Here is a 17,014-nt window from a genome sequence, read left to right as displayed (position 1 = left end):
ACTTCATTGTTCATACTTAAAGTTTGAAATGTAAAATTCCATGTGAGGGCTTAGATGTGAGTTCCAAATCTAAGGGAAATTCAAAGAATAAAGACCTTCTCTCCAATGCTTTGGACTTTTGTTGGGTTTCCAGCATATGGGTATTGCACACAGCTTGATTACCCCAAAGTACTGGCCCAGTTAATTGCATTCAAATGCAAATTATAGCTATTAAGTCATGCTGGTCTTGAGCCAAAGTCTTGAGCCAAGTCCCTAAGAGAGGAGCGTGTTTTTCCTAACTGTGCAGGACTGAACTTGATAAGCACTTTGGAATAGTCATTCATTAGAACCTCATTCTTTGTGAGGTTTTTTTTTTTTTTTTTAATACTATAGAACTGAATCACTGAAAGATAATTTTGTTAGTTATTTTTAATTAGAACATTTCACCATTTACTGTCCCCTCCTCTTATTTATTCATCAATGCCACCATTCTTTTTCCATATCTGTTGAACTTTTTTACCTCATTTTTCTCTTTTCTACCTTTTTTCTTTTCTGGTTCCTCCATATGCATATTTTTCTAATTTTGATGGCTCTTGATATCCTGAAACCAAAAGATTAATGAAGCCCTGGGTTTTTCATTCTTATTCTATTCTAGAAAAACCATAGCAATTAAAAATACAAAGTTAAAGTTAATTATAATTTATACTAATATGATAAATATTTCACCAACTTCTGCAATGAAAATGTGCTTAGATTTACCTTCTCTTAAAAGGAAAAAAAAAAAAAAAAGCTACAATAAAGAAGAGGACACAAAGTCCTAACAAACAGATCCCTAATTTTCCTTATAGAGATGCCCATTTAGTAGAATAAATGCTTTTAAAGTGAAAACACACAGGTTATGTTTGTAGGATGCGTTCCCTAAATCAGCATACAATTTATCTCTCATTTACTCAATCTTGTCTAAGAACAGTTATTTCATAGACTCCACCAAGAAAGCCTTCCCAGACAGGAGAAATTGGTGATACTTGTATTTATTTTATGATCTCAAGAAGTCACTTTTTGTAGAAGTGCAAGGGAATAAACCATTTCTGAAAGTAAGAAAAAAATGTTGTTAAACTCTTTTTAGCCCAAATACCTCTGAAAATGACTATTTAAAGGGCTTCTTTCCTCTTCCGACTTTGACAACTAAGAAAAAAACAGAGAATAAGATGTCAGTGTGCAGTAAATTAGCAACAAGACAATCGCAGCACCTAAACACACTTTCTTATGCATGCACCACAAAAAGAAGGTGTGTTTTGATACTAATGAAAAATAAGGTGTTTAGAGTCTTGAAAGCACAAGGAGTTTAGATTTAAAGTAGAATATAGGAAACCATTTAAACTTTGTGAGTAAAAGAGTAGTAAGACAAAAGCAGTAGTTAAAAATATGTAAAGTAAAACACAATTTTTTTAAAGGATGGTGAGTCTGATCCAAGTCTCTGAGGTGAATTGGTGAGACGCAGTCAGGCAACCATATCATACTAATTTGTTAAAACATGGAAGGGCCTAAACTCGGCATCGTAATAGACTAGTGAAAATGGAGAAGTAGGACTTACAAATGAAAGACATTCTTAAGGAAGAATTAACAGGATATAGCAGTGGGGGACAATAATAATAGGGCATTAAGGAATTAAATGTCCTGTCATTGAAAATGTTCAGGCAGAGGCTAGAAAACCACTGGACAAAGACAACACCAAAACGATGCAAGCATCAGACGGGGAGAACAAAAAGGAGACATGAACTACAGTGTCACAGAGGGTTTTTCCAATAAGAGATGATAAATATAAAGTGGTTTTTAAAAATATCCCTAAGTCCAGGTAATTGAGAGGGTAGTGCTGCTAACTGAATGGGTGGAAGGAAGGTTGAGCTCATTTGGTAGAAGAAAGAGAAAGTGAATGGCTGAAGGAGAACTTGGGTTAAAACAATGTGACAAAAATATAGGTAGATACTGTAAAAGGGTGGTTAGAACATGACCATCAAGGCACAGGAGGAACAAAAGGGAATGAAGACAGAGGAAGAATCAATGGATCTATCAGATCAACACAGCTAATTGTAACCATAGAGAGTAGTATTAATAGGATGGGGGGGGGGGGAAGGCTAGGTGTCCGGGAAACTAACAATTGGTGGTAGGAAGGCAAGGGGACAGTTTACTCCTTTGAGTTCATAATGAAGATACTAAAGGGGTTGATGTAAATTCCATTTCCACTTGCAAGTCATTAAATCAATTCAGCAAGTGTTTTAGTGCCTAAATGACACCATATTTAAAGTGACTTTCATCAGCTTATTTTCATTCCACCTCTTGTTTCTTTGGCCAAACTCTACCCAACCTTAGAAAGGTTCTTGGATTCTTCTTTATGTCCTCACATTTGTTAGACCAAGAATGTCTTTTATATGCTCACATTGTACATGGGCGTAATTAGATTATTAATTTACTTTGAATTTATCTGTTTAAAGATGTCTTTCTCAGTAGACAGTAAGCTCTTCAAAAATAGATACCATGTTTATATTTCCAAACACAATACATATCATTTGATACTCAGTAAATATTCATAGATGACTAAAAATCCTTCTTCATGGTCCTTGAATTCCAAATAGCATTTACTTTATCTGTGCTCTTTTTTCCTGAGATACTCTCTACTTTTAGACCACTAATTTAGGTGTCTGTATTTTGAACTTCTTTGCAGGCCTTTATCTCCCAGTCTGTAAATTTTGAAACTCCCAAAGCTGTGTTCAAGGTTCTCTTCCTTTTCCTTTTTCTCCCATTGTTTAAATTTAATCTATATGGTGGTTTCTATCATCCATGCAACCATTTTGTAACTGTGTTTTGAGTGTCTACAATGTGCAATATGCTGCTTTAGGCCCTGAAGATACAGCAGAAAACAAAACGGGCAAAAATTTTTGCCCTGTGGAGCTTGGCTTTTTAGGAGAGAGAAAGACAATAAACAATATAAGTAAAATGTAATACATGCTTAATGATTAATGCTACAGAATAAGAGGAGTATATGGAATGCTTGGCTGGTGAGAATGTTTTGTATTTTAAAGAAAATAACCAGAAAGAGTCTCAATGAGAAGACAATGTTGAGTAAAGGCCTGCAAAAAAGTAAGGAATGAGCCATGGGGAAGCTGGAGGAATCGCATCTCTGGGAGAGGGAACAGCAAGTACAAAGTCCTTCAGAGGAAAATGTGCCCGACCCTGTTTAAGGAACAACAAAGTGGCCAATATGGCTGCAGCCAAATCAGCCAGGAAGAAAACAGTGGGAGATGAGGTTAGAGAGGTGGAAGATGTGGGTAATATGGGGAAGAAAAAGCCAGATCATGATCAGATTATTTTAAGAGGTCTACCTTGTATGCCATTGAAATTAGTGAGTGAGAGAGGATGCCACTGGATCATATTGAGGGAAGTAGTGACATAGCTGACTACATTTTAATGGGGTCATTCTGATCAGCAGGTTGAAAATAAACTGAGGAAAGAAAGGCGTGGAACGAAGGAGATGGTTAGGTAGCTATTGCCATAATCTAGGCAGGAGATGATTGGACTGGTAGCAATAAAGCTACGAGAAGTGGTCAAGTTCTAGAGATACACACACATACACACACGAGTGTATGTGTTGTACATTCATCTATATTTAACTTTTTTATTTTCAAATGATTTTAGCCTTAAAAAGAATTGTGAAAATAGAACTGAGAGTTCCCGTATGCTCAGCTCCCATAATATAACAACTAACATAAATAGACTATAATTATCAAACCAGAACATTAACATTAGTTCACATAATGTCCTTGTTCTGTTCCAGGATTCAGTCCAGGATTCCACAGCGTTTAGCTGGCATGTCCTCTCAGTCTCCTCCAATCTGTGACTATACCATTGTCTTTCGAGACCTTCATCCTTTTGAAGTGTACTGGCCATTTATTTTATAGAATGTCCCTCAATTGGGTATGTCTGATGTTTTCTCAAGATTTGTGTGAGGTTATGCTTTTTTGGCCACAATACCAGAGAAGTGATGTGCCCTTTTCAGGGCATCCTATCAGGAGGTCCATGATGCCAATTTCTCTTATTAGCAGATGTGTTAGTCAGCTTCGGTGTCCTAACAAAATACCATAGACTAAGTAGCTTACACAGCAGACATTTGTTTTTTCATAGTCGTGGAGGCTAGAAGTCCCTGATAGAGGTCTGGCAGGATTGGTTTTTGGTGAGAGCTCTCTTCCGGGCTTGCAGATGACTGCCTGCATTCAGTGTTCTCACACAGGAGAGCGTAAACTCTCTGTTGTCTCTTCTCATAAGGACACTAACTCTACCAGATCAAGGAAGGCCTGATCTTTATGACCTCATTTAATCTTAACTACTTCAGTAAAGACCCTATCTTAAAATACAGTCACTTTGGGAGTTAGGGTTCAACATATGAATTTAGGGAGGACACAATTCAGTCTACAGACCAGTGATGTAAACTTTGATCATGTGGTTGAGGTGGTGTCTGCTGGATTTCTTCACTGTAAAATTATTATTTTGTCTTTGTAAATAATAACTATCTAATGGGAATATGTGTTGAAAGTATGATCATCTTCTTCCTTATCATGCCTTCATCTAGTAATTTTAGCATCTGTCAACGATTTCTTGCCTACAATAATTATTAATGGGATGTTTGCCTACCAGTGATTTTCTATTTCCATCATTCCTTCTATATTTATTATTGGAATTCTACTGCAGGAATACATGTCCTTTCTCCCTGATTTATTTATTTCTTCCATTATATTGATATCAGTATAGACTCATGGATATTTATTTTATGATGTGGGTTATAAGTCATTAGAAAAAAAGGAGATGAAAAAGAAAGAGGGAGGGAGGGAAGGAAGAAGAGCAATGCTGTTTTTATTTCCTTAGCATATTACCGACAAGGACCAAAATTCACTGTTACTAATATCCTATACGTTGTAAACTATAGAAAATTATGTATTAGAAGTATTCTGTTAAAAGTTAGTTAACATTTTTAAGAGCATAAAACTTTAGTAAAATTTTTGAAGTGCTTACATATTTTGGCTATTTAATATTAAAATATAGAGATAGGAATTACATATGTGCAAGATGTAATTCAAAGAAAACTGTTAACTCAAATCTCAAGCAATTGTTAACACTATTGCCTTTTCCTTCCCAAATAGTACCTCTGACTCCAGCCTGTCCTCTCTTCAATTAATCTCACACATCAGTGTCTGAGCACCATAACAGCTGCAAATTACCTGCAAATGCTTTTTATATCATTAAGATTTTGAAAATATTTATCTGAGTTTTTGTTAAAAAAAAACATAAAAAACGATTTAGTGACTGTATAAAATCAAATTTTTAATAGTGTCATGCGCTAAATACACCTCCTTTTTTCCTAAAACAAACAAAGAAACAAACAACAAAAAAAACCTTCCCAAACAATCAGTTTTTTCTACGTCTAGTAACCTGATAAGGATGCCACAGAATAGTGTGGTTTCCAAATTAAAATCAAAGAATAGTCGGATATCTATTCTCTGACTACTTACCGTCTCCACACCTGATAATTTCCATGTCTTTTTCAGAATTTCTCCATCCTTGTAACAATTTAAGCCTCCTGTTCAAACGTACTTTGACCTAGGTTACATTCATAATTCTTGTTCTTTGTCAAATCCAAGCCTCTCAATATATTGTGTTCTTTCTTTCCTATTTGGCTGAAAACTCCACTCTCCTGACTGTAACCTCCAACAAGGCCTGGACCATGTGTCTTGTTCACTACTTTGTGCCCAGTGCCTACCATGGTGCAATGACACAAAGTAGATGCTCAATAAATACCTACTGAACAAAAGGATGAATGAATGGTACTTTTTTCAAGCCCAAATGTGAACTAACATGAACTTTACTTAAGGAAACACTAACTGCTCTTCATGGAACACAGCTTTATCAATTAAGCTGTAGCATCTTTTACTGCACATACAGGTTATGTAAATGGGCCCACAGGTTTTATTTTGATTTCGCTGTCTTTTAATTTTAGGAAACAGCTCAGAAGAGATGGAAAGTTTCCTCACCCCATATATCTATCATATTCTGGACTGAGAGCTTAGATTTAGAAGCAAATGCAAAATATAAATAAAATTGTATGTGTTTGCACAGAAAAGAGTGCTATGAACCATATGCATTATTTTTTTTGTTGTTTCTTACAGCTTCTTAGATCTGTAAGATCTAATTAATGTATATTTGATGCATTCATTTGGCCACGCCACATAATACATTGATAATAACATTTTCTATTTTAATTTCTTAATTAACCTAAATACCAAATTATTTTGTTTGTTTTCTTTTTTACTTGTAGGTGGAGTGCTTTAAAAATGCAATGTCACCCCACCACCACCTCCCATTTGGGACTTCAAGCCTGAGGTGGAGGCCAAAGTCAGGATGGCAGTGCCCAGGCCATATGCACAAGGCCCCTATTGCTGTCACCAAAGTGTGATATATACAGCATGCATCAGAAGCTGGAGGAGATGGACTATGAGAGGGGAATCCAGTTGGTAACCTTGGATGACAATAGCTACATTGCTCCTTTGTAACCCAGCCATAATGGGCACTATATGCCATTCCTGATGGAAAGTGGAGCCAAATGATATGCCCAAACCCACTGGAGTGGTACTGCCTCCACTGGGCCAACTGCTGTGGGCACACAGCTTCTGCTTTCTTATGGGCTCATCTCAGAGTGGCACATGATGGCAGCGTCTCCAGTCTGCCTGAGGTTGCTGTGAAGTCTCAGGAGGACTTTCATTCCTTCCTTTGACACAGCCCTGAAGCCTGTCTGGGATGAAAAGCATGGTCAACAGGTGATGGACTGCTCTATAAGAGTGACTCTATGGACTGAATGTCTGTGCCTCTGCAAAATTCATATGGTGAAGTCCTAGCACCCAATGTGATAGTATTCAGAGATGGGGCCTCTGAAATATAATTAGGTTTAGGTGAGGTCATGAGGGTACACCCTGCACAGTGGGATTAGTGCCGTTATAGGAAGAGACACCAGAGGTCTTGCTCTCTTTATCCCAGCATGCACAAGGAACAGGTCATGTGAGCATACAGTCAGAAGGCAGCCAGCCATCTACAAGCCAGGAAAAAAGTTCTCACCAGGCACTGGAATTGGCTGGCACCTTGAGCATGGACTTCTGAGCTTCCAGAACTGTGAGAAACACATTTCTGTTGTTTAGCTTCCCAGTCAATGGCACTTTGTTTTGGCAGCCAAGCTGAGGCAGTGACTGTGGAGACCTGCTTACCAGCTGACACGCCAGCCTCCCATCTCAAGCTGCACGTCAGTAACACTCAGCGGGCTGCCATGACGCTCGCCATGGTCAACTTCCACGCGCAGGGTGGAAAACTAAGGCCCAGGAAGAGTCGATCCTGTTATCTATCCCCTTTTTAAAAATAAAAAAGAGGTCAGTAACCAGGCCTGAAAGCAGGTTTGGGGGGGATGAGAATACAAGGGCTCAAGCCTGGACAGATAACCAAACTCCAAATTACTCATGTGGAAATGCCTATCCATCTGGGGGGGGAACCCTCTCTCACTTCAGGCATGAAAATAAATTCCTGGTATTCAATACCCACATATAAAAATGAAAACGATGTAAATATTAGAAGAAAATGTAAACTATGTGACACCAATCAAAAACCATGAAGGAAAATTTTGACAGACTTCAATACATAGAAATTTAAAACTGCCACAAAACAGAAGCCATAAACATAGTTCAAAGAGGACAACGAAAGAAGAAAAACTTCTATATGTATTACAAAGGATTATTATTCATAATATATTATAAAGCTCCTATAATTCAGTATGAAAACACAAAACAAATTTTGCAAAATGAGCAAAGGATATGAACTGACCATTCAGAAGGGATAATACCAAAACAAAACAAAACAACAAAAAACCCCGCCAACAGCAAAGAAAACATACCTAAGAAAATGCTCAATCTTACCAATAATTGAGAAAATGCAAACCAAAGCAGTAAATCAATAGCATTATTTACCCTTCAGATAGTTAATAACAACATTCTGATAGACTCTCAAGTGCCAGCAAAGGTTTGGTGCTCTTACACACTTCTTGAAATGTGCCAAGTATTCTTCTCAGTGCTTTACACATATTTACTCATTTAATCCTCACAATAACCCTTTGGGTAGGTGCTATATTGTCAGTGGAATTTTACAGTTGAACTGAAGGACACAGTGTCATGACTGATACCAAGGCCCCACACTTAGTTACTCCCAAGGCAACACTTTTAGCAGTTATATAATACTGCCTGAAATTGGTAGCAACCTCTCTTGAGGGCAATTTGGCTGTAATGAAAAATTTTTAATGAGGACACAGTCTTGAGTAGTCCAGGACCTGGGGTCAGAAGACTTAGGTTGGAATCTGAACCTCGCTAATTACTGCTGGAATCTGAGTATAAACAATTTAGTTGTCGGAGTCCCAGAATTTTCATGTTGAAAATGGTGATAACTTTTCCTATGTAGGCATTTTGTGAGAATTAAAATAAATAATGTATGTTAAAAACACTTGGCAAACTGAAAACCCTATACGATGTTGTCATCTTTTTACGGAATTTTTGTACTTTAAGGAAGCACCACTTCCTGGTGCTTCAGTGTTTCATTTACCGAATAAAAATATTTCTGTGGGAAGCTAGTAGTCTTTCAAACTTTGATGAGCCCTTTAGTTTAAAAAAAATAATTTTTGAGTTGTTTTCAATATTTGTTCAGGACTACACACTACACTAAGAATTCACTGGGGACAGGAAACAAAGAAAAGGCCTCAGTGCTTTCCCTTCAGAGTTTTCCATTTCCTCATGGTTAGACAGCACACACACAGGCAAGAACTTAACATTTACAAAGTGGTACAGAAATATGTAAGGGGGTTCCATTAAAATAGTGCAAACTAAACACAAGACCTAATTCAGAATAAAATAAAACTGAGGCCAGCTCCCTTGAGTTTTGTTAAAATAGAAATCACAGCACCTACCAGGAAGGGTTATTTTGAAGATTAATGTAAGAAAATGCTTAGCACACACATCAGCTGGCACGAAGTGTTTGTATTATTACTTCTAGCTGCAAAGAGAAGTCAGAAATAACAGAAGAGTGAGCTCTAGTCAGAAAATCTGATAGTGATTCAGTCAAGTGTAGTGTCAGAAAAGTTCCTCTAGTAGAACTGTATTTTAAACGGGCTTTAAGAGAGAAAAACTAGAAATGACATCTTCAAAAATTACTTTCTTTTAGAATGGGAATCTTCACATGCTGGGATAAATGAATCTGAGAATGTGGTGACTATACCCACAGCCAACATTTAAATGTGATAATAGGAATTTGGATGATGAATGTATGAAAAGTAAATTGTACTGCTCCAGTTACCTATTTACATCTAGATACAGTGCATAAGCTCTTAAAAAATTTGTCACACTTTCAAAAAAGAATGGCAACCTCTGATAAAAAAAAAAATCAGGTTTCCACACAAAAAAGGCAACATTGATGCTTTCTACTATTAAAGTATTTGTATCTAAAGGTGAAGCAGCAAGCAAACTTCAGAGGCAATTTAAATCCAAAGTTGCTTTTATTTTTTAATTAATTCACTTTTTTATGCAGTTTTAGCTTTGCAGAAAAATTGAGTGGAAAGTACAGAGAGTTCCCATACACCTCCTCACCCCTCCTCATTTCCCCCTGTTATTAATCTTTTGTATCACAGCGGTACATTTGCTACAATTGATGAGCCGGTAGAGATACATTATTATTAACTAAAGTCTAGAGTTTACCTTAGGGTTTACTCTTTGTATTATACATTCTATGGGTTTGATAAATGTATAATGACATGCATCCGCATTATAGTTCATACAGAATAGTTTAACTACCTTAAAAATACTCTGTGCTCCACCTATTCATCCCTCCCTTCTTCCCCCTGAACCCCTGGCAACCACTGATCTTTCTAAACTGTCTCCATCGTTTTGCCTTTTCCATAAAGTGGCCTTTTTAAAAAAACAAACCATAAACCACACCTTGACTGAGAAACCTCTAAAATCAACTACATGAAGTACTGAACTACTGGGAAATTATTTTATAAATTAACAAAGGTAGATGTCACTTAATATCAATATCATCATATGGTTGAATGAAAACATTGATGTGAATAGTACTGAGTGAAATGACCCATATGCAGAATACGAAGCAAGTATTGACATCAGTGCAGCACATGTATGAGGGAGAAGGGCTTGACAACTTTATTTTATTTATTACAGAAAATCTGTGCCTTTGGTGGAGAGATTTTCCCTTTGTTTTGGAAAGGATCTTTTAACATTTTGATGATATAGGAGGTGTAATGGTGGGATACAATTTTCATTGCAGAACAGACATATTTTTCTAATTTGAAATCTCAGATACACTCACAATTGTTCCCATTTTCAATGCCTTGCTTGACTCCCTTGAATTGTTCATGTTCATGTTTATTTCCCCTACTAGACTACAGGTTATCTCTGGGGGGTTTATTTACCTTTACATTTCCCAGTGCTTACCACACAAGTGCATGGACATATAGATGTCTGCTAAATGAACATATATAAACAAACCATGTATAAAAAGTCTCCCTTTGCAACTTTACCTCATACATTCTCAGTCAAACTGACCCACTGCCTGTAAACATTAACTTTTAAAAATCAAGTCTTTTTCAAGAATTTTTAAATAATAAATTTGAAAAATATTCATGGTAAAAAAGAGAAAATAAACAATGTAAATGATATGAAGGAAAACAGTAGTCCTCCCCCCCAACTCATGATTTTCACTTCCCAGAGATAGCCACAATAATCTGTTTTATGTTTTTTGCCTTTCAGAAACTTGCTAGACATATATACTCACACTAATGTGTAAATACATATGTATTTAACAGGATGTTAAATTGCACTTCTTCTAGTTTCTGCTAAAACCCTAAAGCTGAGAACCATAAATGAAAAGTATTAGTACCCCACTGATCTAAAGAGTTGTGCCATGCAGCTCATGCTTAGATAGTTCTGTAGCCGTCTCCCATTTACAGCTTATGTAAGAGAAGGCTAGAGACATTGGAAAGTGGGGCTTTCTTTTAAGAGCTTTATTACTGTATATACTTCTCCCTTATTACAAGCCACATGAGAAGAGAATCAAGAATTGTACTTACTAAAAATAGGGGTGTCTGCCAGGAGGGGACCTATATTTCTATAGTCTTTTCCCCTTTCTTCCCCACCCTGCTTCCCTAGATGGGCTGCAGAAATTTGCTGACCAAGTGTTGCAGGACACAAGTGGAGTTTGGTGACAGAACATGGGAGAATTAGAAGTTAATTGATGTCCACTGGAATTGATGTAGACAGAGGTAAGTGCTTGATTCTTACCCAGAAAAATCCAATGAGGTAAATTTCTCCTTCTGCCTATGTGGCATACTAGAGGTTCAGTGAACCCCCTCCTGATACAATTCATCACACATTCTGGATAAAAACTTTTATATAGATATACTACCAAAGGTATAATCCTTGAAATAAATTATTGATAAGAGAGACTTCATTAAAATTAAAAACGTCTGCTCTATGAAAGACAATGTAAAGAAAATGAGACGACAAGCCACAAACTAAGAGAAAATAATTGCAAAACACACATCTGCTAAAAGACTGTTATTCAAAATATACAAAAAATTCTTAAAACTCCACAATAAGAAACCCAATTTAAAAATGTGTCCAAAGACACCTCACCAAAAGACCTTAAAAGACTCCTCACCAAAAAAGGTTTACAGATGGCAAATAAGCATATGAAAAGATGCTCCATATGTCATCAGGAAAACGCAAACTAAAACAACAGTGAAATACTATAACTACCCTCCTATTAAAATGGCTAAAATTTAGAACACTTAACACCAAATGATGGTGAGAATGTGAAGCAATAGGAAGTCCTGTTCATTGCTGGTGGGAATGCAGAATGGTACAGCCTCTTTGGAAGACAGTTTGGTACTTTCTTACAAAACTAAACATATTGTTATGTTGCCATATGATCCAGCAATTATGCTCCTTTGCATATACCTAAAGGAATTGAAAACACGTGTACACAAAAACCTGCATACATATGTTTATAGCATCTTCATTCATAATTACCAAAACTTGCATGCAACCCAGATGTCTTTCAGGAGATGAATGAATAAATACGTTGCAGTATATCCAGCCAATGGAGTATTTATTCAGCGACAAAAAGAAATGAGCTATCAAGTCATGAAAAGACATGGAGGAAACCTAAATGCATATTACTAAGTAAAAGGTGCCAATCTGAGAAGGCTACATACTTTATAATTCCAAGTATTATGACACCCTGGAAAGACAACACTATGGAGACAGTAAAAAGCTCAGTGGTTGCCAGGGTTTGGGGGGATGTAAGGGATGAATTGTCAAAACAAAGGGGATTTTTAGGGCAGTGAAAATACTGTTATGATACTACAATGATGGATACATGTCATTATACATTTGTCCAAATCCATAAAATGTGCAACACTAAAAGTGAAGCCTAATGTAAACTATGAACTTTGGGCGATTATGATATGTCAATATACGTTAATCAACTATAACAAATGTACCATTCTGGTGAGTGATGTTGATAATGAAAGAGACTATCCGTGTGTGGCTGCAGGGAGTACATGGGAAATCTCTGTACCTTTTGCTCAATTTTGCTATAAACCTAAAACTGCCCTTTATAAAAAATGTGTACATAAAGTAAAAAAAGTAAATTCATGGTTGAGCTGAGGCTAAAAACAACAAAGAAATGTGAATCTATGGGAGTAAAAGAGAACTAGAGATGGCATTTGCCCAGGACTATCTGCCCATCACTGTGGAAAGAAACAAGAGGCAAAGTGTGGGGTCTGTGTATAATGAGGTATCAGTTAGGAGATACCTCTGCTTAAAACCAAGATCTGCAAAGAGTGATACCCTCACTGAGTCACTAGGAAAAACCTCGCCACACAACATGAGATTATGACCATATGTGTGTGATTTGTCTTTGGATCTGGATAGGGAAAGAATACATTTCCCTGGAGATTTCCTAATCCTAAACCTGAGCTCTCCCTATATGACCATAAAATTCCAAGCCAACAATTTTAAAAAGATCAGATATGTAAAGGTCACAGTTATAGAACTTATCAAAAATAGAATAGAAAATAACTGTGTTTGATATACAAGTACTTCAAGAAACAGTAAATGGAAATGAAAATAAGAGGACAGGAAAAAAAAGACTATTAAAACTGGCTAATCAGATTTGAAAAGAAACCCAATTCTGGAAATGTAAATATTAATAATTAGTTTCAGGTGTTCATCATTGCTATTCAACATTCATAGACCTAAATAAGTGATCACCCTAATAATAAGTCCAGCAACCATCTGACACCTTACCACACTACCACAATATTATTGACTATATTCTCTATGCTGTACATTACATCCTCATAACTTATTTGTTTTATACCTGGAAATTTGAACCTCTTATTCCCTTTCACCTTTTTCTTCCCCCTTTTTAATTTTTCAATTACAGTTGATAGTCAATATTATTTTATATTAATTTCAGGTGTACAGCATAGTGGTTAGACATTTACACAATTTAAGAAGTAATCCCCGACTAGTCTACAACCCACCTTGTACTATACACAGTTATTACTAAATTATTGACTATATTCCCTATACTTTACTTTACATCCCTATGACTATATTGTAACTACCACTTTGTACTTTTTAATCCCTTCACCTTTTTCACTCTGCTCCCCAACTCCCTCCCATCTATCACCAAAATAAATCTAGTACCCATCTGACACCATACATAGTTATTAAAACATTATTGACTATATTCCTTATGCTATACCCTACATCCCCACGACTACTTTATAACTACTAATTTGTACTTCTAATTTGTACTTCCCCCTTTTCACCCAATCCTCCCAATGCCCCTCCCATCTGGCAATTATCAAAATATTCACTGTATCTATGAGTTTGTTTCTGTTTTGTTTGTTTATTTTGTTCTTTAGAGTCCAAATATAAGCAAAACCACATTGCATCTGTCTTTCTCTGTCTGACACTCTACTCAGCACAGTACCTTCCAGGTCCATCCATGCCGCGACAGAGGGCAAGAGCCCATTCCCATCCATTGCTGAGCAATATTCCATTGTGTATATGCACCACCTCCTCTTTATCCATTCATCCATCGATGGACATCCAGGCTGGCTCCACATCTTGGCCGTTGTAAACAATGCTGAAATGAACACCTGGATGCACACATCCCTCGGAGTAGCATTTTGGGTTTCTTCAGATAAATACCAGGAAGTGGGATTACTGGGTCCTTCTTTGTCTCTTGTTACAGCCTTTGTTTTAAAGACTATTTTGTCTGGTGTAAGTATTGCTAGCCCAGATTTTTATTTCATTTTGTTTCCATTTTCATGAAATATCTTTTTCCATCCCTTTATTTTCAGTCTTTGTGTGTCTTTGAATATGAAGTTGGTCTCCTGTAGGCAGCTTGCGTAAGGGTCTTGTTTTCACATCCATTCAGCCACCCTATATTTTGATTGGATTATTTAATCCACTTACATTGAAAGTAATTGTTGATAGATAAGTAATTATGGCCATCTTATTATTCATATCTTTGATCTTCATTTGTTTGTTTTCTCTTTTCTTCTGCTTAAAGTAGTCCCTCCAATATTTCTTGTAATACTGGTTCAGTGATAATGAACTCCTTTAGCTTTTTCTTGCCTGGGAAGCTCTTTATCTGTCCTTCAATACTAAATGATAGGTTTGCTAGGTAGAGTAATCTTGGTTGTAGGTCTTTGGTATTCATCACTTTGAATATTTTATACCAATCCATCTGGCCTGTAAAGTTTCTGTTGGGAAATCAGCTGACAGTCTTATGGGAGATCCCTTAGGTAACTAACTGCTTTTCTCCTGCTGTTTTTAGGGTCCTTCCTTTGTCATTAATCTTTGACATTTTAATTATGATGTGTTGTGGTGTGGGACTCTCCGGGTTCATTAAAATTTTAATATAGGCACTATCCAAATATTGAACAAACCTATTCATATAATAAAACCAACTTGAACTTAATATATCACCTTAGTAATACATTAGTAAGGCTTAATTTGCTAATACACCATTCAGGATTAATTATTTAGTCAGGAGAGAGATTCAGGCCATAATTTCCTTTTTTTGTATTCTCTGAATTTGGCATCAAGTTCATACCATTTTCCTTAAAGAAGTTGGGTAATGTTCCCATTTCTATACTTTCTGAAAATGTATATGTATATAAGATCAAAATTATATGTTTCTTGCACATTTGGTAGGACTCATAAAACTTTCTGAGCCTAGAGTTTTCTTTATGGGATATTTTGATCTAGTTATTTGATTTCTATTATTTCTATATGACCATACAAATGTTGCATTTCTTTTATGTAACTATATAGATTTCTATTTTGATTGATAATTTATATTTTTCTAGATATTTGCCTAATTTACATGTATTTCAAAAACTTTTGCCATTGGTTGTTTAGAATTTTAAAATACCTGCTGCATATTTTATTTGTTCATTTATTCATTCATAATATTTTTAAGTTGTGTCCTTTATCTTTTGATTAGAGTTTATCAATTATATTAATCATTCCAATTTTGTCTTTGTTATGCCTTTTATTGTTTTTTTCTTTATAATTATGTCTGTTCTTACCTTTGTTATATACTTCCTTTTACTTAGAGTTCATTGAGTTTATTCTTTTTTTATAATTTCTTAAATTAGATGTTTATGTCATTAATTTTCAACCTTCCTTCATTTTAATAAGCATTTAGCACCACAAATTTATAATTCTCAGGTCAAGATTGCTGAGTAGATAAATGCTGTGTTTGCCTCCTCTCATGACCACATCAAAATTACAACTAAACTACGGAACAACCATCACCTGAAGAATCGCCTGAAGTTCAGCTGAACTGAAGTCCTACAACTAAGGACATACAGAAGAAGCCACCTCAAGACTGATAGGAGGGGCAGAGATGCAGAACAGGCTGGTACCAACCCCATGTGACCATTAAAAATTGGGAGGGATACCTCAGCTGCAGAGGTTGCCCCCGGAGGAGAGGTCCTAGCCACACAACGGGTCCGCCAGTCCAGAGTTCCATTGCTGGGGAGAGAAGTCCCCATAACTTCTGGCTGTGAAAACCAGAGGAGATTGTGGTTGAATGAGATGGAGAATGGCTAGAGTCCTAGGTGTTCCACTTAAAGGGCCTGTGCACAGACATACTCACTGACACTCTCACTCTGACCTCCCGTGCTGGGGCAGCAACTTGAAAGGCACCAGGGACATACAAGGAGGAACTGAGTTTTCTGGCTTCAGGGCAAGGGCTGAAGGGCAGCTTTCTCTCAGACAGAAGTGCTGGCAGAAGCCATTGTTTCTTCATTGAGCCCTACCCCCTCCTAGCATGTAGACAGAGGCGGTGCCATATCTGAGTCTTCATCAACCTAGCTAATATCATTCATTCAGCCACGCTGGTGATTCTCTGAGACCCTGCCCTACACAACTTTCAGGCACACACAAGCCACTTCTAGTGGCTTTCCCATACAAACAGCCAGTCTTGCTCATGTTGTGGCCTTTCCTAAAATATATGAAAGGTTCACAAAATCCAAAGAAGCAGCATCTGGATTCAGCATGTCCCGTACCTCTTGCTGAGTAGTCCCAAGCCTGGCACTAGTGGCAGCCAGCATCAGTTTGTGGCTTGGCATCTTGAGGCACTTCCAAGCACAGCACGGGTGGTGGCCATCTGCAGATTGTTTTGTGTTTCATGCCAGGTGTCTTCAGGCAGAGTACAGGCTGTGCCTGATCTTGGCCTGCCTTCCCAGGAGGCCCTAGGGCTGGCATTCCTGGTGGCCAGCTTCAGACCTAGCCAGAGCACCACCAGGCCAACTCCAAAAACAACACACCCAACGGGCAGACTAGACAGGCACCAGAGCCCT

General features: G+C 37.0%; 1 protein-coding gene across 1 annotated transcript in view; it reads right to left on the bottom strand.

The window, feature by feature from the left end:
* The window catches only part of ABCD2 (ATP binding cassette subfamily D member 2), a 116,556-nt gene that overhangs the window by 1,458 nt on the left and 98,084 nt on the right, over positions 1–17,014 (bottom strand). The window contains exon 11 of the mRNA XM_019736340.2: positions 1,115–1,164. Coding sequence (XP_019591899.2) covers positions 1,127–1,164 — 38 coding nt within the window. The 3' untranslated portion in view covers positions 1,115–1,126. The remainder of the gene's footprint in view (positions 1–1,114; positions 1,165–17,014) is intronic.

The sequence above is a fragment of the Rhinolophus sinicus genome, linkage group LG02 (genome assembly GCF_036562045.2).
Source record: "Rhinolophus sinicus isolate RSC01 linkage group LG02, ASM3656204v1, whole genome shotgun sequence".
NCBI classification, from domain to species: Eukaryota; Metazoa; Chordata; class Mammalia; order Chiroptera; family Rhinolophidae; genus Rhinolophus; species Rhinolophus sinicus.
Note: the sequence above shows the minus strand (reverse complement) of the source record. Positions and strands in the feature narration are given on the sequence as shown.